The 27,739-nt window shown below is 39.9% G+C and overlaps 1 protein-coding gene across 1 annotated transcript in view; it reads left to right on the top strand.

Annotated features, from left to right (window-relative positions):
• Positions 1-1,472: 1,472 nt before the first annotated feature.
• The window catches only part of grapa (GRB2 related adaptor protein a), a 36,942-nt gene continuing 10,675 nt past the window's right edge, over positions 1,473-27,739 (top strand). Inside the window, exons 1-4 of the mRNA XM_072442511.1 lie at positions 1,473-1,744; positions 6,679-6,776; positions 9,840-9,959; positions 20,708-20,876. Coding sequence (XP_072298612.1) covers positions 1,667-1,744; positions 6,679-6,776; positions 9,840-9,959; positions 20,708-20,876 — 465 coding nt within the window. The 5' untranslated portion in view covers positions 1,473-1,666. The remainder of the gene's footprint in view (positions 1,745-6,678; positions 6,777-9,839; positions 9,960-20,707; positions 20,877-27,739) is intronic.

The raw sequence follows: 27,739 nt of genomic DNA on the forward strand, positions 1-27,739 counted from the left end.
CGGTGTTAAAAAATTACTAAAATTGGGTTTTGATTAAGAAGAATAAAAAATGCATTCATTTTATGTTCACATAATACAACTGTCCTATGATTTGGTGTCATTTTCCGCTCATCAGACTTGATGCAGACGTCTGTAGGTTCAGAAGTGTAAAACTGCAATTTACAATGACTTTATGTTGTTTAATGTATCAAGATTTCTGTAACATCAATACTCGTATTGCCAAGAAGTCTGTCACGATATATTGTGTACAGCTCTAATTCCCAGGATATGGTACTCAGAAAGTTCAGTTGTCATTGCATTGTAGTTTTAAAACTACAATAAAAACGTTGCTGTCTCATGTCTCCGTACCTGGACAGACCTGATCCATTGTGCATTTACCAGTATTCATTTTTTGTGTAAAATTGGCTTCACCTTTAAGAGGATTGTCAAAACCCAACAAGTAGCCAATATAATGTCAATCAGACCATTCCTTCAGACACCAGCTCTACTCTTCCTTATATTTATCAAAATCTAGGTGGGATTTGAAATCATAAATCAGACCTCAGAGACCAAATCTACAGAGTCTCACCCAATTGGTTGTACTCCATTCGGTTCAGGAATAGCTTCAGCTTTAATTGGGATACATTTTAGCGAGGCGTTTCAGGGAAAATCAGCCAAAGAATTTAAACATATCAGAGCTACACAATATATCCCCACAGAATCAGAAACGCAGATTAATCCTGCCCTAAGGGAAGAGTTATAACCTGAAACTTCCTCTAACTAACCTCTGCACGTTTTACGACTTAAATCGTACATACTGTGCAGGTAGAGCAAAAAAAGTGCAGCATATGGACCTGCTTGCAATGGGTTGTACTTGTACTACACACTTGTTCTTCAGTACAGTGCCCATATGTCTACCATTGAACACCTTGAATTGTAATAATTAATAATAATAATTAAATATCATCTGCAAACCCCCCAAAAAACTCTGTTCTTTGATGGGAAAAATAATCTACCGAAGTAGTTTAAACCTCTACATGCATGTTCTGGAATTCTTGAATTAGCGTCAAACGTGAACTGATTTCGAAACACACATCGCGACGTTTCCTCCCCCTTGAAAATGGAGCAGCCACATTGTTTGTTTGTTTGTTTGTCTGGAGAGTTGCATTGCCTATAATCAAGCCATGTGCCAAATTAAATAATTGCGCTTTCTACCTACCGCGCTCGATTAAACATTAGCCCCATTAGCCCGTGCATAAAACAAACCCACTGAGATCAAGTCAAGAACAATGGAGTTCACCGCGCCAATTGAACGTTCTCCTCACGGTGGCTCAAAGAACATGTCCACAGAAGCCACACAGATTGCATGAGACAAATATACACACACAGGAAGTGCCTCCCACTCTCTCTCTCTCCCTCTCTCTACATCGCACGCCCCTCTCTCCATCTCTCTCTCTCTCTCCCAGCATTACTCATGGCAGCGTTGCCGAGCAGCAGCCAGCCAGTCCATCCTCCGCTCTCTCGCACGCCGCATCCGCCGCTTCGTCCCGTACACGTTCTTCTTCTATCATTTCAATAACGTAGCTTTTCATTGAAGAATTTTTTATTTTTTTTTGTGATTGATTGATTTGAGCCCCATCCCCTGTGGTAGGGGGCTTTAGCGGGGTGTCCAGTGTAGGAAGTAAGCATGGAAGCAGTAGCACTTTACACGTTTCGGGCCACGGAGGGAGACGAACTTAGTTTCAGCAAGGGGGACATGCTCAAGGTAAGATATGATCACATCTCTACAATTTTAAAACTGTTACAGACTTTTCAATATTGCATGTTTCTGTCTGACGAAGCGAAAATATAGTTGTTGCAATATTAGCTGTGGAAATATGGAAATACAAGAATTCTCAAACAATAGTAAAGGTATTGTTTTCCACAGGGATGTTTTACTTGTAGAGAATATCTTGAATATCTTGATGTTCTATTTAAGTCTGAATTCAGATCTAATTATTGAGTTTTGATAAACATCTAATGGTCACATCAAATCTAAAATTGGGACTAAACAGGGACTAAACCCAAGTCAAACCTGAACTATAAGACCAGGGCTGAACCAAGACTGGAACAGGACCACAACAAGTCTTTACAATAAGTCTATATATTAAGATAAGTTTGAATAAATCACTATGAAGTCTTCGTTATCTCCGGAAAGTAGAATATCGGAACAATCTGCTCTCTTGGCATCGTAAAGTGGCCGAAGTGAAATGCGTACGGCTTTATGTCGCTTCCTGGTTTTGTCTTATTCAACCACAACTACAAAGACACTTGCTTCTGAGAGAGCCGTGGTAAAAATAGCGTGGAAATAACACGCACAGCTGGGTGATTGTTCTGGTAGAAAATAAAACGAGAACAGCTTCTTACGGAGCCCTGACCCAGCTGTTAAGTTGTAAGTGGTGTGCTGTCGAGATCCTTGTTGTGGTTGTCAAAAGTTGGTCAATCAACTTTTGACAGAAAAATAAATAAGAAAAATAAAATGACAGCTCTTACCTTGACATAAACCAGTCTGTTGTTTAACGCACCAGTGCCTCCAGTATGTGCCCATTCTACAATACTAAGACTGCTACTTTGCTATAAAATAATGGCTTTTGAGAGTTTTATGAATTTTCAATCGGTTCAAAATTGAGTCATTATACAAAAGTCATTTAACATCACATAATGATAATATTAATAATAATATTGTTGACTGCATGTCTACAAGACCATCTGGCAAAGCAGGAACAGTAATAACATATGTCAATCAATGGATATTTGCAGGAAAAAGTACAATTTATTTAAAAGTTTGGTAAAAAGCATCCGTTAATTAAATTGATAAAATGAGAGGAAAAAATGTCTTTATTTGTGGTGGTATAAAAGTAATCTTGATATTCTAATAATCTTTTTATCTATTAACTAATTGTGGAACAGAATTGTGGCATCCATAGTTCTAATGTTAAAGTACCATCTAAATGCATACTTCGATGATACATATTAAAGGCACAATATGTATGTAATATTTCATTAGAGGGTCCACCACCTGCACTGGCTATGGGTTATTGTTCTCCCTCAAATGTTCCACAATATAGCATTAAACATCGCACACCGTACAATTTGAGTGTTTTTTTAGCCATTTCAAACATGCAAAATACATACAGGCAAGATACATATATTTAATGACATACTTTGGAACAATTGGGACAGCACTAACATCTCCATGGAGACAAGCCGGTGACAAACCCCCCACCAGCGAAGTTACAACTTTAATAATGTAATTGTATTCATCTGCACGCATACTGTAGCTTTTCTTTATGTGTAGTGCTTTATAAAACAGGTATTTGTTATTCGAATCCACAATCTACACATTGTTTTTCTCATCTGTTTCGTAGACTGATGTAAAACTCTGCAATCTAACGAGGTATACCTCAGTTTCCTATGACTCACCCAGCTGATAATTGCGAGTCTACTTATACCCCAGATATTCTATGTATTTCACACACGTTTCCTGCCTTTCAGTTCCTTCCTATCTTGGGTCCACAGGTCAAACACTGGTGCTGATAAATTATTCCTTACATTAGCATCCATGTAGAAACATACAACCTGGGCTTCACAAGGCGCACAACTGCTCATCGCACTCCAGCGCTTTTCAATTTCAATTTCAAATCATTTTTTACAACTGTCTTCTTTTCTATTCACGCACGGCACTTGATCAATGCCTATTGTCGTTTGTCCTTTTGCTCTTTTTTTTGCATGTGGCACAAGCTCTGTGAGGTCGAGTACCGCGTGGGCTAACACTAAATATAGCTTTCTCTGGCTGTCTCATGCAGTCTACTTTTAAAAGTTGTCGGGTTTTTGTCGTGGTAAGAATATAATGTTTTTTTATGGTCAATGGTGTTATGCAGATATGTTGGGGCTGATAATTAGCACCAGTTTTGATTATTTCCCACAATTATATAATGTAAAATTAATATAAATGAATCTATACAGTATACTGCGCTGATAGAAAAATGGTATAATGGAGCTCGGCACTGATCGCCCACCACTTGGTTCTGGAATAACATTTTCCATACATTTGTATAGCAGACTTTCTGAAAAATGTTTATATTAAAAGTTTGAAAGCTTGTCGGGGCTAATCAGCATTGTGGTAAGCAAACACCCTCTAATTGTATTTAATAAATCAAATCTAAATTTAAATCTAATTGATGTTTTAAATGTGTTTTAACTAAATCAACCGTGTTAAGGGCATTCATTACTACATAGTTGATTAGCTTCCATTGTGCCTTTAAACGTTGAATATTTACCAAAAATGTATAGGTCTAAGTGAAAATGTTATGGAAAATATACTTTCAGGACCACAGTAGGATTTGAAGTGGGCCAGACTGTTGAGCTCCTCCATAAGAAATCAGTACGCTACAATTATCGCAGCGCTCCCTTCTGGGACTAATTCTACTCAAACACAAGATCGAGATAGATGTTTAACACAAATGGCCCTGTCCTTCCATGGATGGATTTTTTAAAACATAGAACAATAAAGAAAAGGTCTGGAATAGGTAGAGGAATCTGGGCAAAACATGAATTGTTATAGTTTCAATCCTTTGACTTTGATCCTAGTATAGGATAAGAGGGATAAAAGAGGGGTGTAGATTGTTGATAAATCTTTATGGATGAAAACACCTCAATATCTAAAGAGATTCCTTTGCACTTTAAATGGATAGATCATTCTAAAAGTCAAGGGAGGTTGCCAGAGGTCGATAGGATTTCTGTTTTTTGTACATTCAGTTTGTATACAGACATTAGACGTATATTATGAAGGAAATGCATCATGTCAGGAATGGAATTTTTGGATTTGGTCAAATATAATAGAATGTCATCTGCGTAGTGGGCAATTTTGTGTTGTGTCCTGTCAATTGTAACAACATTAATTGTTTTTTACTGTCTAACTAAGTCTTGTTGGTGTTTACTTCTTACTTAAAGGATGTTTGAATTCAAACTACCGAAAATACCATGCTATGCTGTGAAAATGCATAGTATGGAATCACAGTAGAGCCACAGCACTCACACAAGTAACAAGAAACCTCCATTGTGTTCTTTGGAACTTTTCTTGATGATGACTAAACGGTGTAGAAATCATTCATGTCCATTTCATTCACACGATGTCTGCACAAGACTGAACAGGTAAAACACAAGAGATGATGCACACCAAAGAAATGGAGTAAGGTGTGGTATGACATTTTCTGAATGGAAAAACGTTGGCACTTTCACCCAGGAAGGTCGAGAGGTCAACTATGCAAAGAACTGTATAAACCCTTAGACAAAGTTAAACTACAAAGCTATTACTTTTTGACAATGGGGAAATCAAAACAATGACATTTGCCTTAATATTTTGCAGAAGTTAGAATCTTTGTCAAAGTTTCCAAACTTTGTGTATCGGCGCAAAAAATGTTGCACTTCTTTCATTACTTTCAGTTGCCATTGACCTAGCCCATATTATGCAGAGCAACGATGGATGGACCGCATTCTTCATAGCCATATATTAATACGGCGCAGAGCAAAAACAGATGGTGCGTGAAATGAAGATAGTAATGGAAGTACTTTTGTCAAACAGACATCCACGAGATTGGCGAGAAGTGTCGTTATACTTCACTAGCAGCAGTTAGACTACCACTTGTTTGATAGATGATATGTTTAAGCAAAGTCGTAAAACACTCAAAATATAATATCTTTTACAAGCAAAATTACAGAGATTATTAAGGTATTAAGTGAATTAAAATGGATTAAAATGGTGTTTAAATTGCCAGAGAGGAATGAACAAGCTTTTACAATTTTTGACTGGCAGTCACTGGTAGTCTGAATACAAAATATACGTAAAATGCTAAATACTACTAAATATACCTGCTTATGAAGGTTAAAGGTAATGCCCTGTCACAGAATCCAAAATCTGTTGGATAAAGGAGAAAAATAATACACATATAAATGATAAAATGGAAAAAAAGATGATACATGTGCTTGCAATACTACAATAAGCAGGTAGGATGAATGCAGTGAGGTATACCGGTAAATAAAAGTATAATGCCAAGATAACCTATAGTAACATCTAGTTCCAGCAGCCAATTGTTGACCAATTAGTAACTAGCTATAATAAAGCAAGTGTAATATTTGTATAGTGTTTCGGATTATCACAATTAGGTGACATAGCAGCAACATTGTTAACCTCACAGCAAGAGGGTCCCCAGTTACATTCCCAAACATGTGTTAACTTAAACAATCCTCCAGCTAGGTACTCCAGACCATACATCTTAAGATCTCGGAAATATTTCAGCTATAATCGTGTTTTCTTTTGTTAGCAACATTCAATAGTGACATTTGGAAGAGCTATCTGGGTTAATGTGGACCCGGCGTCATCGGATTTGCTGGCAATTGCGTGCGTAATCACGGAGGACTTTATGTGGCCTTTCCAACTTGGCAGTAATCCTCTGCTTGTTGAAATCTCTCTGACTTGGGGACCGCCGTGCGCAGAAGGAGAGATGAAAACCAGTCTAGCGGATAATGGAAGATGAGCAGCTCGGTGCGGAGATGGATCTAGAGTCTGAGCGTGGCCTTTTGCTCGATGAATGGTGATGGTCTGTGTCTATGTCATTAGGAGGCATATTACGTTTCAATGGTTCATTCTCTCTCCTCCAGATCACCAACATGGAGGACGACCCAAATTGGTACACCGCCGAGCTCCACAACCGGAAGGGTTTTGTGCCGAAAAACTACATCAATCTACGGCCGCATGCGTAAGTAAAGAGGTGTCGATTTAGTATAAGTGCGGGGGATATCTTGCCTGATCATATCATTCCCAACACGTTTTGGCAGACTACTTATCAAAACTGTGTGTGGGTCTGGGGCTCGACCGCTGCGTTTCAATTTCTAGGGCGGAGTTTAGAGCAGAGACAGAACCAATCACATAAACCCAGAAGTGACGCAAAAAACGCGACACGCTTAACCGGATATTACGTAGCCCGTGTCAACAAGGCGTGTTCCGCGTTATCCGTCCCCGAACGCAGAAAATGTCTCCTGAATCGTGATGACGCCCTTCGTATAACCGCATCTAACGCACGTTCATCACGGCGAGTAGAGCGGACTTTCCTGATTGTTCAAACCAAAGCGAGTAAACAAGTAAACACTCGGTCACGAGCCGGGTCCGCCATCTTGAATGTTTTGGAACGGGGGTGGAAAGCGCTACTTCCGTATCTTCAGTGTGACGCATTAAAATCTCCGACTGGGATTGGATGGGTAAATGGATTACAGACGATTTCATTGGCTCTGACTCCAATTCCAGACCCTTAACCATTCGAACAGAATGTGGGCGGATTGGCGGGTCAGGCGAGGAAATATCCACAATTTGGAATATCATAAGGCATTGGGGTTCTATCCAACGGGTTATGAATAATAAGCCTAATTGCCAGAGTACTTAACAATTTAAAACAAAATACAAACATCTTCAATTGTCGGCTATAACAGGAAGTTGAAACCTATCAGTAGCACGTTTTTGGATACACAAATCAAGTCATTCCCCAAACTTAACTTCTGAAAACAAGGCTGCCATGGGACAAAGTGGCTGCCAAACTACCAGCTGCCTCTTCAACCACCACTACACACACCACATTACACCACATTACACCACATTCATACATGCTAAAGACTCATTTATGCTGCTTTTTGTATGCAAACAGATCTGTACGTACCATGCCATAATCACATGACCACCAAGTCAGTTAGAGAGTTAACAGAAACAGACAAAATAGACATGTGACTGAGGCTCCCAAGGCACATTAGTTGGAAAACAGTCAAGAAAATGAGGTCAAAGTTTTGCAGCTTGTTCTAGTCACTAAGAAAAGGTTTTGCTAGTACCATTGAGCCCCTATGGAAGCACGTGTGCAGCTCTGCGAAGAACGACAACACATGGACCAAATGACAGAACAACAAAGGAACGTCAATCAGGAACCTTTTCAATACAACTATAGGCCGCAATCTTTTCCTTTGTGTCAGTGCAGCCAATATGAAGAAATATATGAAGACATTTGGAGGGCTTTTACTCAATCCTCACAATGTAAAGAATATTCAGTTAGCCCAATATTAATCTCATTTATAAAGGATGTACAAAAATGCTAGGTACGTAGCGTTTCCCCGTTAAGTTTGGGATTTATAAAAAGACAGCTTGATCTAAAATGAGTGGTTTGGTCCAGAAATGCTGAACTTTATGCACCGGAGCTTTCAGAGGTGAAGCCAAAGGTGATCTGAGCGCAGAGAAATGACAATTTGTGAGTTTGAGGCTGTTTCTGTTTTGTCTGCTTACTTTTAATAAGATTTCCATGTTCCAATAAGTCTTCATCCTGCTCCTTTTCATGTCTCATGTAGTGGTTTTGATCAGATTTTTGTTTTGTAATATTGTTAAAGTTGTGTTGCGTTTTATAAATGAGCTCCAGAGCTTCTTATAATAAAAACCCCTTCATGTGATATAACCGCTTGATGGAAATGTTTAATGCTACACTACGGAACATTACTGACAAAATACTAGTACTTGTACAGAGACAAACTGGTGGTGATTTTTGATGACACTGATTTTGCTAATGCATCTTTATGGAGGTTTTTTACAACAATTATAAGATATCGCTGCAAATATCCTGTCCCCATGGGGTTTCATTGTGTAGAAAATGGTTTCACACCTACGTCGCTGATCCATGTAAACAGCTTGTCCTTAGCGCTTGAGGGATCTTTAGTTTGTTAGGCTCTGGACATCTGCACTCTGGCATAAGGCTGCCTCCCCCATAGGGACGCACACTCACTGGCTTACGTAACGCCAGACAATACAGCCATGTGTGTCTATGTGGGGTTGTGTGATTTTAGCTGGTGCGTCCCGCGTCTCGCTCAGATGCTCATTTACACCAGCTGGGTCCTACTCCCCCCCCATTGTGATAAACAGCACTTTGGCAACGCAATATTATAGTCTTCATCGTGTGGTAATAGAAAGTAATGGGGATGGGTGGTCGCCCTGTCCATAGTTCATTTGAGGTTGTTGGAGTCCACAGGGAGATGGTCTGTGTGTGTCTGCTCTTCTGGGATGAGACTTTTGCACATGTCCAACATACTTTAGTCTATTAGATAATTGAGAGATAATAAATACTTTAGTCTATTAGATAATTGAGAGATAATAAATTGGGGGAAAATAGCAGTTAGATAAATAAATAATTACTGGCTAATATGGGAGGGGAAGTGTCTTGCTCGGGGACACAACAAAGGTTTGAAACAACAAGCGTTAGGGGTAAATGGGCAAATGATTAACCCGTTGTGCCACTCTTTACCGAGTACTTGACACCAGAATACCGTATGTACAACCAAATTAATAGACTTTTATTTATGGGTTAGGGTTAGGGTATGTATATTGGTAAGTTCAGCTGCTCATGACTCCATCAAGTGTTCAGAAAAATATTCACTTTAATTAGAAAGTTGATGAGCTGATTCACATGTGTTCACAGTATTTAAAAAAATATATATAACAATGCTCATGTGACGTCTCTGTTAACCATAAGGAAATACAGCCTTTCAAAATGTCTGCCAAGTTGTTACACAGTCGGTTCATTAAAAACACGGCCTTGTTCGGAGAGACCAGCCAAACAAACACACTTCTCTGCTGTAGCAAGTCTAATTATCCAAAGCAATATGAATGAATGTATACAGAACAGAGCTAATTTACATATGATTTCCTTTATTGTTTTGTTTTTGTCAGCATGTGTGCATTTTGAACTTTATCTACACCTCAGCAGCACGTTCTCACTTCTTCTCTCCTGCACCCCCAGCTGGTTTGCCGGGCGGATATCTCGAGGAGTAGCAGAAAGCCGGCTCAGACACAGGGAATGCGGAGCCTTTTTGGTCCGGGAAAGCGAAAGTGCGCCTGGGGAATTTTCTATGTCTGTCAGGTACGATAATAACACACACACATTACTTTTATGCATTTTTTTCACAATGATATAGCCATTTCTTTCTTTTTTGTGATCCAAATGTTTTGTTTATTGAAGAAAACTAATTCATAGTTAGCCTGCTCATGACTCTATCCAGTGGTAATGGCATGTGGTCTACTCTCAATATTATCGAGACAGTGAAAACAAGTATATAATAAATATTGTGTTAGCTTCAAATGCAGACTGTTGAATAACATTCAGAAACATAAAATACAAATAATTAATTAATACAAATATTTTTGGCAAAATGTGTAACTATGCCATATCAAACCATCGAACAAAATGGGAGAATCATATATTTTTCTTACTACCTAATTATAAATACTGTTTCTACATACAGGAAATATCTTTATTTATCTGTTCCTTCATTCACAAGTGAGAAAAAAGTAGTAAAACACATTTGCATTTGGCATATCCTTACATATCCTTCCAGTGAGACTTATTTGTTTTATTTTGGACTGGGATCATGGTCAAAAGTACTTAGCTGGAGGTTTAAGGATGTTTTGGGTTGATGGGGTAAACCAGAGTGCCCAGAAAAGCCCCCCCCCCAGATCTGCTAACGCCCCACGGAAAAGCTGCACCCCTTGAACCAGGAATCCAAACTTGCTGTGAGGGGTTTTAAATTACCTTACATTCATTTTGAATGCATTTTTACAAACACTTGCACCTTTTTACCCACATCACTTTGATCCTTCCATTACTTTCATTTACTACCATGTTCTCCTTGCCCTTTCTGTATCCCCTGTTGTTATCCCCTGGGACCATTAAACTTTGATGCCTCCTCATCTAATGCAATCTATTTCAATTAGCATGGCCCCTCCATACGCTCACTGTACGCGCAGATGAACACGTCTCCAGTCGTGTTTCCTGGCGGCCTTGTTTCTCTTCATTAATAAATGTAGGCTGTGTGTGCCGATGGAGTAAGTACAGTGTGGAATTTAAGGGAGGAGAGAGGGATAAAAGAAAGAAGGAGGGGGAAAGTTGGCAAGCCTGTGGCACAATGTTGGCTAATCCTGGCTAGCACGCTGCTGCATGTAGAGAAGCTAACGGCGGCCAATTGATTATGTTCATGCGGGGGTCTGTACAGCTGTTGTGAGGCTTGGAAGTTAAACAATTGCTGGGGCTGATTGAGATTTGTAATGCCAGGAAAAGTGAACTAAATCCAATATAGTGCTCTGGTGGCAGCCGTAATGGTAAAAAAAAACTACAGCTGAGAATGACATGGCACACAATGCAGATAATGAACAAATCACACATAAAAAAACAATGATGAATAAGTATTATAAAGGAAACAAAAAGGATTTCAAACAACAATCCTCTGTAAAACCACTGCACGCACACTTTGCATGATCATAACCATTACAGTGAGACAAAAGTTGAACATTATGTTATGATCAAGGTTCTCTTATCTTAGACATAAATGCGTAACAAACGGTGAAACAAAAAGAGCAAAAAAGCAGTTTAAGTCTTATGTCGTGTTTATAGACTATAATATAATGAAAGTATGTATTCAGAATACTGTAATCTGATTAGACCAAGTAACGGAATCTGTTACAAATACATTTTATTGCAGGTATTCAGTATTCTGTAACATATTTTCAATGTATTTCCCATCACTGCTAATGAGGTAATGTGCGATTTCCATACAGTGTTGCAAAAACGCATACTGAATATATGTATATTTGATCACACCAGTCGGTAGTCAAGTCACATTTAATTTTTACATGGTGTGTTAATGTTTTTCACTGATTATACCTCCTATAAAAAAGTCAAAATGTTCAACTTTTAATTTTTTTTCAGAATACATCCCAAAACGAAACGCTTAAAACTTTTCCTGGTGCACGGTCTCGCACAGGATTTTCAAACAGACCCTCTCTAATTCTCGTTCCTGGCCACTGGGAACATTAACCATGGCAAAGGGAAGTAGGTTGGGTACATTTGGATGGGGAAACGGCGTGGCTTGTGCTAAATACATACATTTGCCAAGAAGAGGATGGAGATTTCTGATTTTCCTGTTGGCTCAGCGTGCCTTGTCTCCCTGCCTGTTGGACGGATGTCTGCAGAACTGGGTCAGGTGTTTGTTGTGTGCGAGCGGTCCGTGGTGGGTGTGACGTCTTGACAGTCTTAGCTCCAGTCCAGTTCCTGACATAACCCCGGCGCCAAATGGGACTGACTTTGGGAACAGATAAAGCTGAAGCCTGAATTTAACAAGTCCCGGCCAATCACAGCTTTGCCTCTCGACCTTCCTCCTCACCTTTCAAGCCTTTTCATTAAGTTTAAATGCACTTGATCTCGCTTTTTCAGACAAGCTGCGCAATCCCACCCTCCCTTCTAGAGCCGCACGATTCTGTTTAAAGTGCAAATTCCAAACAACTCCAGGAGCATTAAAGTGTGAGAAGACTGAAATGTGAACTGTTTAAATAATACAAGAACCCCATGAATTTCAAAACGTGTTTGCAGAGGTCTAAATTACAGGTACAATAAGATTTTTCTACATATTTTGCTCTTTGTTGCTGACATTGCATGATATAAAATCAGTAACTGCACCCTTTTTTAATTGTTACTTGGCTTTATGAATACATTTAGGTTATGAAAAAGTCAGCAGATTCTTAATTTTGTACACCATAGTTAGGGTGTATGTCAAGACTAGTCAAATATTGAATTTATTCGCAATGTTCTGTTTAAATGAGTTTTACTTGAGTAGTACTTTTAATAGAAATGTAGCTTGGCCTTTCTGATAAAACCAGTACACTCAAAATGTGTTTTTTTGAAAAGGTTAGAAAGATGGTGATCTACTTTTAGGCAGTGGTCAATTTTAATGAGACAAACTGTTCGAAGAGTGCCAGACCTAATTGGAAGTGAAAAAGCGAGGCCCGCTGAATCACTTGGGATCGTTTTTGAAAGGTGATCATTAAAAAAAGAAGAAGTCTGCACTCCTGTAAAACGGCCCCAATGGGTTATTTAGGAGATTATTTGGGGGAAAGTGAAGAAAAGTGTTGCCATCCTGGACTTTCATGGAACGAGTTGAGAAATCCATTTTGCTTAGTTGGGCTTTCACAGTTCCCTTTGACTCAGCAGCCAATGCACTCGAGTCACGGTCTGTCTGCCTGTGATTTTCTATGGTTTAAAAGACACAACCTGCAGTCGGAATATTTTAGTGATAGTGTTGGTCTCGCTGCGCTTTTTATGATAATGTTCGTGAAATGACTCACCCTTTTGCAAAAATAGAAAGTCTTCCTTGCTTCCTCCTAGCATCCAGTGCATGCAGTAAAGTTCCAATACTATGCATTGCCATGGGTTGATTTATGTTGCATTTGTTTGAGAAGCCTGACATGTTTATAATCTAGAAGTGCTCCTCTGTGTTTTTAAAGTCTATTCACAATCACTGGACTCATTCTTAAAGTTACAGCTCTCACATATTCGTCACTTCAACCTAATCTGATGTTTGCAGCTACTATTTTATCAAACGCCTGCTGCTCCTGAATGGTTTGCAATGTACTGGTGACAAGCAAGACTCACAAAATATAAAGCGTGATTATTATTGCTAAGAACAATTAAAAAAACTATTACAGCGCACGTTTCTAAAGATCTAAGCTGCAGAATAGTGTCCCGTGGAGCTCATTCAACACCTGCTGAAAATCCATTCCACTTTTTCAAAACTATTTCAAAACCATACACAAAAGTTCACACACGAGTCCAAGTCATTCTTTTTAGCCCACACGTTCTGCCCTTCAGTCGGACTTCCTGTGGCCTTTCTTGTGCGTAGGTGAAGGTCACACAGACTATAGAAATGTGTATTAAAGGCCTTTCCAGGCTCCCACTGAACTGCGTTGGACTCATGGGCTTCAGTGCGGAGGAAACCGACTCCCGGTGGCGTGTACTATCTGAAAAGGAAGTTTGCTGGAAAACAAATTGTGTGTAACAATAGGACTTCCTAAAAGCATTTATTTTCGTAGGAAACAGCTGATATCTCATGAGTTTTCGGACGTGGGAAGTGAGTCATGGTTGTAGTGGTTTGTACAAAGTGTTGAGTGTTGCTCATTCAATTTGACCGAGCATTGAAGTATGCTCATACAAATGAATCAGCGGCTAATTAAATGAGCAATACTTGTTATACAATGTCTTTAAGAGCATTGGTACCACTTTATAAAAACTACAGCTCGATTGGCCTTAATAAAACATGAACAAAGACTTCATTTATTATGACCAAATGGTATATTAAGAATGATTCAGGCTTTGTAACTACCAAATGACTATATTAAGATTAGGAGGTATTAAATAAGTAGTTAATAAGCCTGAATCATGCTTCATTCTTCATTTTTCATTATGAATTCAGTCTTTGTTCATGCTTTAGAAAGGCAATTAAAAGTGTAGTTTTACCAGAGCCTTTATAAAAAAAAATGAAATCTAAATGACAAACGAACAAAATGTTTCTCATGGTAATAAAACACCTGTAATAGAATAAATGCAAGATAAATCTGTTTGATACCATACGTTAGAACATTTCCGGCAATAACATCTCACAACTTTTAACTGTGTCATCTATAACCCGCATATAATCTTTCCTCAAACACTAAAAGGCTAAATGATATCGGTGAGCATCTGTTGGCTCTTTATCTCCATCACAGTGAAGGTGACTGCTTTACACCGCTGTATAACTGCACAGCTTAGCCGCGCAGGCGGGTGAAATAAAGCAGAGGGGAATAGACAGAGCAGGATGAATGCGCTTAAAGGATGGATTGTGTTTTGCGTTTTATTTCTCTGCTTTGACAGACGCAGAGGAGCAGCCGGTCCCCTGTGGGCTCTCACTTCCTCTGTGCTCGCTCCTGTCTTAGTTATTGTCGACTAAGAATACAGATCAGCAGAAACAGTCATGAAAAAAACTGAACAAAAAGAAAGAAGTTCAAAGTTCATTTATGTTGAGGAGGTATATAAAAATGTGCTTTCAATACATATTTAGTTAGAGCGTCTTGTCCAGAGACACTTGGACAAGAGTGTTTTTTATAAGTTATCTGTTTTTATTATTATACTTCTTTACTTACTCTGTGTTGCAAGTCTGGAATTTCCCCATTGTGAGACAAATAAAGGTTATCTTATCTTATCTTAAGATTTGAACTAGCTACTCACTGGTTTTGGGGCAAATGCTTACTGAATTCAGAAAAGCATATGGTGTAAAATGTTATACTTGGTTGTATTTACGTAAAATTGGGGATTTTCATTTACAATTACCATAAGTGATTCCCTTATAAAAAAAATAATTATAATATTTTCAGAAATCACTTATAATAACTTTTCTGGTGGGGGTTCTGCCACATGGATACATTTTGACTCTGCCTGGAATGTTCCACAGTAGGGCATTAAACTTATCTTATTCAACTTATTCGCACTTAATTGTCTTATTGTGAGTGGGCTTGCCTCTTCACAGATCTGACCTGTAACTTAGCCTTCAGCTTTAAAGCGCCTTTAACACTGAAGTACCCAACTCTTTTCTCCTCAATGTGTGTATTGTAAAAGCAGAACCACTACACAATCTTCATTTAATAAGAAAACACTTTATCTATCGCAAATCTGTAAGAAGAAGCTTTGGAATGAGCTGATTGGTTGTTCTTTGGTGGTGCACCCTAGCTTCATCTCTTTTTTGTCTGGAAAAGTTGTTATAAAGCAGTGCTAGTGAGTTTGTGTGAGCTATAGGAACAAGGTAGATTGATTAAAAGACCTTCTTCCTCCAAATGACACTTATGTCTACGCTGCACAAATGAAAGCCGTTCCAATCATCTCAGCTCAAGTTTCTCTCTCCAGTCCGATCCTGGTCATGGTTTGTTATGTAATAGCCGGAGATTTCGGATAAGGACTCCAGGACAAAGGGGATTAGAAGATAGAATATGATGCTCAATAGCTCGCAGGCGCACATCCTCTCTTCCCCCGTTCCCTCCTCTTTTCCTCCGCTTCATCGCTCACTACCACCGGCAGAAATCATTTCTTACTGTAGCGGCTAAGCTAAACTCCTTGACATTTTCGCTCCATCACACCAGAGCAAACTGACATTGATGACAAGCAGGCAACAAATGAGGTAATCTGCCATGTGACTGCAAGCTACAAGTACTCTCCCCTGTACAAAGTGTCTAAAAAAAACAGCCTGCAATGTGGAGCAGACTGGCGATTTGAATTCAGTGGCCAAATTAGCGCTAGCCTGTGGAGCGGGATGACATCATTACGACAAATGGCAGCCACTGGACTGTGTGCCCCTGTTTGGCAACACAGGAAGATTCACCATATGGTTTTCAAGCAGATTTGTGTGCTGCGGACAGTTGGATATAGGATTTGAACGGTTTGGTTTGAGTAGTTTAGCTTCACACATAAGTTATGCTTCGTTCTTGAAGTTTAACAGTTACTTCTTGTGCAGTGGTCGCCCATTAAGAATAACAATTGCATACATAATTGTCGTTTTTAAAAGTTTGGAAAGTTGCTGTCTGCCACCTGCTTGTCTCCGTGGAAATAAAGGGTGTGCCAAACTATAGAAATATTGATATAGCGTGATACTAAATCTGGTGATACAGTATCGATATCATGGGCTGCTGTATCGATAAATCGCCATGAATCATTTTTGGTATAATTTCCCGAATAATTTTGTGATCACAGTACAATTTTGTTGATTGTTTAAAGAAAGAAAACTTGTTTTAACGCAAACCATTTGACATTTTGACTGTTTTGATGATTCAAATAGGTGTATTTCATTTTTGAGTTTGTGCAGGTCGTGTTTTAACAAAGAAAAATGTTGTTAAAACGTATTGGGTTCTTCAAAAAATAGTGATATATCATAGAATATCATGAGCAATGTATCACAAAATCGTGATATTATCGTATCGTGAGCCGTGCATCGTGTATACAAATCATGAGGGACCCTATGATGGAAAAGTTGCCAGGAATGTTCCACAGTATAGCATTAAACTGAACTAGACAAGAGGGTGACGCCAATGCCATACTGTGGAACATTCCAGGTAAAGCAATAACATCTCGGAGGCAGAAACGTCACATATAAAACATATTGAATAAATGGAAAACATACCGTTTCTGCACTTTCATTTTCTACTTCACTGAAATTGGTGTCAGACGCTTCTTTTTGAAATGACTAAATTGCGAAAAGAGAAATGTTTCCCAATTCAAGTAAACGGCCTGAACAAATCTGGTGAAACGTCGATCCTTTTCCAATTGAATTATGCCATTGTGTTTTGGAACGCACGCTGACTTTTTGAATTCACTTTTGAGTTTTGGCAAAGTGGTGCGAGGTTAAACAGCGCCCAGCAGATTAGCACAGACAGCTCTAAACTCGGCACGAGGAAGTAAATCTGGATTGACGCAGGAATCGAAACGCACCGGAAGATGGACGGATGACCTTCTCCAAATGTGCTGGCGCTGGGGAAAAGTTGGAAATTCACGGCCTATCTCGCGGTCTCCATTCTTTTTTCTTCCTTTTCTTTTTTACCGGAACTAGTTTTAATCTCCATCTGTATCGCAGTGGGCTGTAATTACATGGGATAAAGCAGATGGGGGATGCAAGGGTTAATATGGCGTACCTGATCCACAAATAGCTCTAACGTGACATCTGCTTTCTCACACATTTCCTTCCTCTTCTCGATGCAATCACTTAGTATTTTTCTTCTTCTTCTCGTGGACTTGTTATCTCCATTTTATACCAAAGCAGTAATACACATGGGAATCTCTACAGACAGTCCACACCAGCATACGGTTATAATGTCATTAGGTTGGAGTTCTAATTTTTCAGCGTCAATGGAACGTCTCCAAGCTTTTTAGCAAGAGAAACACAGGAAAGAGTGTCAAAATAAACTGCAGATGCCCTTTAAATACTTTATCTAAAACATTACAGTCACGTAAACCACGTGCATCACATCCTGATTGTGTCAGGGACCTCTGGGAATGATTTATGATTGACTAGGACGAGTTTGTTGTCAAATTGGAGGAACATAACATGCTTTATGACATTAAATATCAATTTTACAAGGACAGCTTAAGAAAGGACAAAACATGGCTTGTTATTGCTCTTTGAAAAATGTTGTCTCAAGTTTTAAAAGCTACCGCGCCTCAATTAAGTTCAATCTTTATAAAGAACACATTGCCATCCATAGATAAGATGACTTCACTTAGACAAGACTTTTTTAGTTTAGTGTACTCTGGATAGTTGCATTAAACATGATGTGATAGTATTGCTATTACACAACAACTTTGTACTCACTTATTGTATTTATTTATTTATTATTACTTGTGTATTATTTTTTTTACTTGAGAAAATGTTCGCAGACTTGACAAAATAACAAAAGTAACAAAAAGTATCATGAGTTTCATTTCATCATTTCATTATAAACCTCATCACTTTCAATGGAAAAGTGTCCGCTTCATCATTCACTGTTAAAAATAACAAAAAGAAATGAAAAAAAAAAAATAAATCCCCTTTAACTTGGGGAAAGTTATTTCCGTCCCCACATCCTGTCTGATGAGCGACACTTTTCACACTTTTTTTTCTTCTTCTTCCCCCTACATGACTTTTTTAATGTTTAATTTTGCTGTTTTAACACAACCCCACCAGCAGGATGCACTGTTAAATCTAGAGAACAGTTTGCAGATCTGGCACAAAGGTGACAGATTCTGGCTGTTAGTTCTATGAAAAGTAAAGTTGTCGGATTTTAACACGGGTTAAATGTATATATTATTACTTCACATTGTCCGAAATTGACGATTATTTCATATTTAGCTTTTTGGCAGTGCTAAAGTGAGTGTTTGCCTCCCAACCAGAAGGTAATACATACTGTACATACACAGTCTACAGCAGGTTTCAGAATCGAATATGTGCGAACAGGCACATCTAGTAATTCATAAAATAATCACACATACAACCACACTGTTGGCAAAAATACTACCAGTATATAGAAGTGACATCTCATTTACATTGAGCACTTATCAGACATGAGAACCTTTTTTGTAGTAGTAGTAAGTTTTACTTTCACTTTAACGTAGCAAAACAAAACCCCACGAGCCTGTCACGCTGCTGATCTAAAATGAGTGAATACATGTCCAAACCCATGTCTTATATTCATGTATTTCCTTTCTTTATCATGTATCAGCATCAGGAAGTATGGACATCCCCAGATCTGTTAGTGGGACGTTTGAGATTTGGAACCACGACACCTCAAATCGTACCGGGCCTTTTTTTCTACTGAGGGTGTTTAAATTTGACTGGTGGAGCAAGAAGGGCATCGTATGTAGAAAGGAATTAAAAAAAGTTAACTGTGGGAAGTTGCTGACAGAAAATGGAAATGAGAAAAATAGCATATGTTTACTTTATTACTGACATAATGTATTCTTCAGTCTTAGAGTTATGTCTTCTTTGCATTTTCTTTCATGATCGGCCTCTTAAACTCGAGCGCTATGAATCAACCTGCACCCCAGTCAGTCGCACACCTACTCTGCAATGCTTTTAGAACCATGGGGGCGTTGCATGGACTTCCGCTGAATATTGGATGCGGTTATATAATGGTGAGATTGTGGCGATATGTCCAGTTTTCTAAGGATAAGCCGACGTGTTACTTAGCAACCGCCTCACAGCAGGATAGGTGAGTTGTTGCCAACGGGAAGCAGCGAAATGCTTTTAATCCCCACAACAAGATGCGCTGCTCTAATGACTCTCTAAGCTATTTTGGGAGATGACTCAATTATTTTTCAAGCACTTGGATACATCTTTATCTGATTAATAGCTAGAAAAGATGGGGAGCCGATATGGGGGGGCTCTCAATTGCTGCTAAATGATAAGGCACTTAACTGGTAAAATCCAAATGAGTATTGCTTCCTCGCAGTGTAAACACTCACCGGAGAAGCAGAAGTCTGGGGCATTTATGCGTAGATTCAATTAAAGCAATGCCGTTCTGACAATGAGGATCCACCATCAAAAGTGTGACTCATGTATTTAAATTCTAAGGAAATATGGTTTTATTCAGTTTATTCAATTTAAATATTTCCTTTAGGGGGTTTGTGGCTTTACAAAAAGGTAAAAATATTCATAAATGAAAACAAAAACCTATAGAACTGTCTCTACGGGTTGTGAGGAAGGTTTCTTGAATTTAGTCATTTTTCACTGACAACCAGCTACAAGAAATCATGTATGGCAATAAATATTCTATTGCAGAATTTGCTGTTTAACGTTCTATATAAAAAAAGACAAAAACAAACCAAACAAGAGCAGGGCTGTAGAAAAAACAGATTTGGTCATTTTATAAATACAATGAGATGACAAAAAAAAGGGCATCCCATAAAAAGAAAGGTTAAGGCACATGAGCTTCTAAAGTAACCCATTTAGTTTAGTTTCTTACAGATTTGATGACCTGATTAATGGTTAATATCTCCAACCCAAACGTAAGTGTTGTCAAAAAACTAGAATTACTATGTTAACTTTGTGTTTGAGGCAATCTCTAGCAAATAATGATAAGTTTCAGAATTTGTAAATCATAAGTTTGGAACTTTCCATCTGAAATCAAAACATCACCAAATTCTAGAAAGTGAGATTGACTTACTGAAAATTTGCACTGGCTCAAAATGGACGATCACTATCAGTCTTTAATGACCTAAACACACTTTCCTGTCACTTGTCAATGGGATTTAGACTGACCATAACTTGTCTGTGTCTGTTTTACCTGTAGCTATGGTGACCACGTCCAGCATTTTAAGGTGCTCCAGGATCGCTGCGGTCAGTACTACGTGTGGGACGAGCTCTTCTCCTCTCTCAATGAACTGGTGGAGTTTTACCATAGCAACAGCATCGCCAAGGAGAGGACCGTGTTTCTGCGAGATCCTGAGCACTTCGCCAGGGTGAGAATTATTTCTGTTCTACTGTCAGCCAAAAATATCAAATGAAAGTTTATGATAAGATGTATTAATTGCCAAAATATTACGTATTCCCAGTTAGCACTCGTCTGACTGAAAAACCTGAGTGAAAAACATCAAATGAGTTGTTTATCAAGAGGAAGTCAGAGAGCTGCTGGTAAACAACCTTTTCAAGGACTTTGCCCCAACATGGCAGATTAGAGATGCTAATAAACTGTTCAGCACAGACTTTAGAAATCTGGTGGGTAACACATCGAGGCGGCATGTAGATGAACTCAGACTGGTGATGATCTCATGGACAGTTTTGTCAGTTACTGGTGCAAAGTGAGTTAGCTCTAAGTGTCTTGGTGGTTTTAGGGTAATTTTTGCATTGTGGGATTTATAGCATTTTTAATGCCCTGAACTTTGTCATTAAAGAATAATGCAAACTCATTACACTTGGATGTGGAAATGAGTTCTAACGGCAGCTGAGCTGGAGGGTTTGTTAATCTGTTTACTGTGGCAAACAGGACACGCGAGTTGTTACTGCAGCTTCCAATCATTTCAGAAAAATATCTTTCCCTAGTTCTACATAAGATTAGGTTGTACATGTTCAGCTTTTCTTTGTAAATCTCTTTTTGAACCTGGAGCTTTGACTTGCGCCATTTCCGTTCGGCCCTGCGGCACTCCCTTTTCTGTGCCCTGACCGAATCATCATTTCTCCACGGCGCCTTCGGCTTATTTTTAACCATTTTAGCCTTTATAGGGGCGATGGTGTCCAGAACATTCAAAACACTAGATGTAACAGAGTTCAACAAATCATTTACATTAGAACATGAGACGTTTTCAAAGTTTATCATTTCCATAAACAGTGCACCTGTGCCATCACTTATGTGTCTCCTCTGAACAACTGCAGGACCAGCCTCTGAACAGCTGCAGGACCAGCTGGTGGTTTGGGAAAAACAGACAGGTCAAAGAAGACACAGAAATGATCAGACAGAGCAACATCGACCACATTGACATTTGAAATATTAACCCTCTGTTTTTGAGTAATCCTTTATTGTCCTGCAACTGAGGCTCGAGTGTTGAGAAAATTCACCTCCCCCTTATCTCCACCCTCTGCTCTGTATTTATTTGCAGTTTTTACAAAAATAGGAGATTTACATGTACTAGTATTCCACTTTTCAAAAATAAAAACATGTAAATGACAATCTGCTGCTTGTTACAGTGAAATGTCACTATCAGTTCTGCAGTTTTGAACAGGAAGTAAATGGATCTGTTTCTCTTACTAATCCATTTTAAATCAACATTGCGGTTTAATATGAACAGAATGTAAAATGACAATCTACTTGTGCTACATCTCAATACTAAGAAGTATCTGAAAAAAACAAACAGAATATGTCTCCTTTGATACCGCATTATTCATTCACTTGATGTAGTAAGATACAGTAGGGTGAAGTGCCTTGCCCAATGGCACAAGGGCAAGAAATTACCCCTGTAAAAATGTCTTTCCAGTGCCAAAAACTCCTATAGAACTTGATGGAAATATGCATAAAATGTTAGCACTAAAGGGGCATAACCTTATTTACTACTAATAATAGTGAGCAGTTCTATATATTTTCAAGCGGGTAAACAGTGGAGCCAAATACTCTACCTCTCCAATAGAGTTAGTAAAAGTACAGTACAGTACAGTATGTAAAACACAGAAATACAGACTTAATTAAAGATAACAAAAATAATAATAATTCAAGTATCTTTTAAAAAACTTGACAAGCGCTCTGCATGTTCATATGTTCCGCTGAAACTTGTGTAGAGCCAAGCATATTTTGTGACAGGCGTGACAGCTTGGCAGCTTGTCCATATGTTGCCATGATTTCTGGTGCTGTTCCTTTTGCAGTGTGTTATGTTCTGCATAAAAAGCACGGGCCGGAGGATCATAGACCAGCCGTCACACTGTAACACAACCGAATCTGTCACGTCTCAAGAGAGCGAGCGCAGCACTGCAAAAACATATTTACTGTATATGCAAGACAGTAGCATTCTGAAATTGAGAAAGAACTGGGATTACATCTGAAACTGAACCTTAACTAGAGCGGGACTGGAACAGGACCAACCCAAGTCTACATTAGGACTACACTGGGGTTAATGCAGTTGTTTCAGAATGATGAGAATAGCCATATTGCCATAGCGATCAGCAATTTAAACTAAATATTTTATCTTTTGAATGGAAAAAAGTCATCTGGATGTCAAGATTATTCCGTTAATTGATTATTGTGATTATTTAAGTCACAGTATAATTCTTAAAAGTGAAAAAATATATTTATTTTTGACAATTTTAGAAGTGTATATAAGTCATTTCAATTCTATCATCAAAAATATGAATACAACATTTTTATCTGGCTGTTTACGTCAGATTAGCTTTACTTTATTTTTATTTCCCTACAAAACTAATATATTAGACAATTTTTTTGGTAGTGGTTCAAAATAATTCTTAAATGTTGATTAAATGTCTTTTCTCACAGTCATTTTATATTTTCACACCTAATGTTATTAACATTTTATTTGATTGTATTCAACAAAGAAACATCTAAATTCAACTTAGTGAAGTTTCTGGTGATTGATATACGATATACAATTGTCTATAATTAAATGACCAATACATTTCTGTGATAATGTTTTTTTTTTCTTCCGGAAATGCCAACGACACAACATTTAGCTTATAGCCCTGTGCTAGCTGCTATTTGCTATATCCTGATGATCACTTCACTTCAACAACTGACCTCACCAAACTAGTTTACTTCAACATCCATGAATAGAACACTCCTCCAGGCAACTTAGAAAGGTGACATCCATTTAACAGCATGCAGACAAGGATAAATTAGCACCGATTAATAATAGACACTTGCGCACTTAGTTGCTGTGATACAACAGAAGAAGTACTGCGCGAATAAAACAGAGATTACAATATATTAAAAATTTGATTCATAATAAAGGACAATACAACTTTACTACTTTGCACTCTTGTGGAATAGGCTACTTTTCGACCGAACCTAGAACATGATCCACAGCTATTTTCCCCATTAGACCTACAGTATAGACCTTTGTTTTGTTTTTTACACAAAAATCAGGTACAAAGTAAGTAAAGTAAAAACATGGCACATCTTTCCTGATAATAGTTAATAGAAGTTTATTACTTCTTGGTTCAATATTAACACCGTGTGCATATCTTCTGCTTAGTCGGGGAGAATTAGTTCCCATTGAGTAACTTCTGTCTCTATGGAGATGTTATTACATTGTCTATATGGCTCAGTATGGCAATAAACATATGTATCTCCATGGAGACAAGCATGTGACACTATAGAGGCCAGGTCTGTGGCGAGGCAAGCCTGCTCACAGTAAAAATGAATGATTATCAATGACATATATATTTGTACAGTCACATCTCCATGGAGACAAGCAGGTGGCTCCGCTCATGCCAACCAAGAAACACGATCTGTCTGGCCTTTTGACTCGTCTTTGATTCTGTCATGAATTCATCTTCCACTCAACATGTTTATTTGGAAAAGTGCCAAGTCTCTCACGATGGGTTGGAGCGTGTGACAAGCTCGTTCGGAGTGTGAATACGTTTAACATTTTTGTCGGGCGTGGCAGGTAAACCCTCCCGCTGGCGGTGAAAGAATCTGATCAGGCTCGATTTGTGACCCGACAATGTGATCACACCAGTTTTCTACCAAACACGTGCAGGCGCCTATCACATGTCAAACGCTCTCCCAAAACATCTGAGAGGTGGAGAGGCTCATTAGAATCAAACTAACATGACTGCATGTGCGGAGTGGTATCATTTGGAAATAACCCTTATTTGAGAAGAACCGTGACAACCTTTTATTAAAATCAGTTTTGCGCAGGCTCCTTAACATTTTTAAACACATTATACAGAGCAAATGGTCTGATCACGAGAAAACTTTTATGAGATATTGAGTTCAGTTAACAAGTTCTCTCCTGTTGTACTTTTAAGAGAGCAACTTTTTACTTCTTTTGTAATAATGTGATATATATAAAGTGATATTATTCCCTCACTAGCAGAGACCATACTCTTTTACAATACTTTACAAAAACATACAAACTGGAATCATATTTGATCTCAACACCGTGATTAGCAGGCGGATTAACCAATCAGAGAAATTCATGGTCCATTTGTGTCAAAACAAACCTGGTGATTTACATAAAAGAAAGCAGGAAAAAAGAAGAAAAATAATAATACAGAGCTCAAAGAAACCGATTTAGATGTTTGCCTGATTTCCCCGCCCTTTTAATTACCAGATGTAATGATATAGCTTTACATTTACAAGTTTTCAGTCATAACAACATAAAATAAGAATTCCCATGCTAATGCTAATGGCAACTAAATAATTGAACAACTTTTGGGCAGACAGTTATTAAAATTGCATGTAATTAGTTCACTTCAAATCAGAAATGAAGTGGTTAGAATAAGAAGTGAGTGACACAGATTTGTGTAAAAGTCACAGCCGATAATTGGAACTTTGATTCTATAAAGCCCGCCACAGGAGCAGACACGGAGAGCGGGGCACCGGCTCCACCCGGAGAAAAGCAGCCCCATACAACCAAGGTACAGCCCCGTTTCTCTGCTTTCCCCGCTCCACAGACGGGGGCGATCTGGTCACAAAACTGGACTCAAATGCGTCTTGATTGGGCTAGAGCAACGCCGGCGTCTGGTATGTGGACTGCCGCTTCTGTCCCAACGTCTATGTTTTGTCAGTCGTTTCCATTGTTTTGTTTTGTTCCCGCGTCTCTGTGTTGTCTTCTGTCTACATCCCTGTTCCTTAACTTCATCGGACATTACTGCACCGTCCATCGCTCATCTCCTCCCTCACTCCTGGACTATCTACTGCCCTAGCCGCCAGCTAACAGCTGGCTTAACACCTGCGGAGGTCCGTCATGGAATCGCGGGGCCTCCCTGCCGTGCAGACAAGGTCTGGGGCAACCAACGCCACTCACTCCACCAGCTTCAACACCCGGTCCACTGCTGCTTTTTCACAACTCTCTGCCCACCAGCTTCTAGTTAACCAGCCTCTAGCCACCGCCAACATTCTAACTGGATTACTCTCATCTGCTGCTACGTTCCATCTCCTCCTCGGACTATCACTCCCACGCCTCCAGGCCACCGCTCCACCAACTTCTCGCCTACTCACCTACACCGCTGCTGACCTTCACCTCCTCAACCATAACCACCGTCTCCCAGCTGCTGCTGCCTCTGCAGCTAGCTCAGCTGGGATCCTTCGCCGGCCCCGCTACATCCACAGGGGCTCTGGTCTCTCCCATAACCAACACTCCAACGACGGCTCACCTATCCCCTCACTCTGGACTAGTTTTCGCCCCCCTGTCACCCCCACCTGCCGCACTGCCAACCTCAGCAACCTCCGCCCCCCCACCCCTGCGCCCCCATCCATCTCCGCGCCCCCATCCATCTCCCTTGCACTGCTGAACTGCCGCTCCCTCGCCAACAAATCACCTGTTATATCTGAACTGCTACTGGACAATAACATTGATCTGCTTCTCCTCTGTGAAACATGGCAACAGCCCCTGGACTTCTATGCTCTCAACCAAGCCACTCCCTCCAACTACACTTACACTGCCAAACCCCGCCTCTCCGGGCGTGGGGGAGGTCTTGCTGTTATTCATAAAAAATCTACATCCATCACTGAACTGAACCTCAACCTTCCATCCATCTCATCATTTGAATACCTCGCCTTCTCCCTCCCCAACTCTATCACCGCTATCCTGATCTATCGTCCCCCAAAGCCCCACCCCTCTTTCCTCACTGAATTGTCTGAACTCCTCACCATCGCATCCTCTCTCTCTGCCCGCCTCCTACTCACTGGTGACTTCAACATCCACATTGACTGCCCCAACGCCCCACTGACATCCGACTTCCTCTCTCTCCTGGACTGCTTCCATCTCACCCAACATATTGACTTCCCCACCCATACCAAAGGCCACACTCTGGACTTAGTCTGTTCCTCTCTCCTACCCATATCTAAGCCCCACCCCCTCCCCTTCCCACTCTCTGATCATCTCTGCATCCTTTTCTCCGCCCCCCTACCCTCGCCCCACAACCCCAAAAAACGCACCATCACCTACCGCAATATCAAGTCAGTCAACCCCCTCACGCTCTCCCAGCTCATATCCTCTGCTTTCCCCCTCTTCCCCCGACGACTATGCTGTCATGCTCAACACCACCCTCTCCGACTCCCTTGACTCCCTAGCCCCCTGGAAAACCTCCTCCGTCTCATACATCAACCCCGCCCCCTGGTACACCCCTGAACTCCGCACCATGAAGCAGACTGGCCGCCAACTCGAACGACTCCTCAAAAGAACCCGCCTCACCGTCCACGCCGAAACTTTCAAATTACACATCTCCTCCTACCGTGACGCTCTCCAAGCCGCCAAATCTGCCCACCTCTCCACCCTCATCAACAGCTCCCACCGGAGCCCTCGCACCCTGTTCTCCACCGTCAACAAGCTGCTCCAGCCACCGGACATCACTCCACCCTCCTCCCCTGACCTCTGCAACTCTTTCCTCCTTGCCTTCAATGACAAAATTTCCAAAATCAACAGCTCCATGACTGCCGTCTCCATTAACTCCATCACCACCCCCACCCCTGCCCCCCCTCCTCTCCCTGACCACCCACCCTTCCCTCCCCTCACCACCTTCTCCTCTGTTAACTCCTCTCATATCATAGACCTCATCACCGCTTCCAAAACCACCACCTGCTCTCTCGACCCCCTCCCAACGACTCTAACCAAGGCCTGCCTCCCTGCTCTCATCCCCCATCTCACCACCCTCTTCA

The sequence above is a fragment of the Eucyclogobius newberryi genome, unplaced genomic scaffold, assembly GCF_026437365.1.
Source record: "Eucyclogobius newberryi isolate DKJ021-1_F unplaced genomic scaffold, fEucNew1.0.hap1 SCAF_13, whole genome shotgun sequence".
Taxonomy (NCBI): Eukaryota; Metazoa; Chordata; class Actinopteri; order Gobiiformes; family Gobiidae; genus Eucyclogobius; species Eucyclogobius newberryi.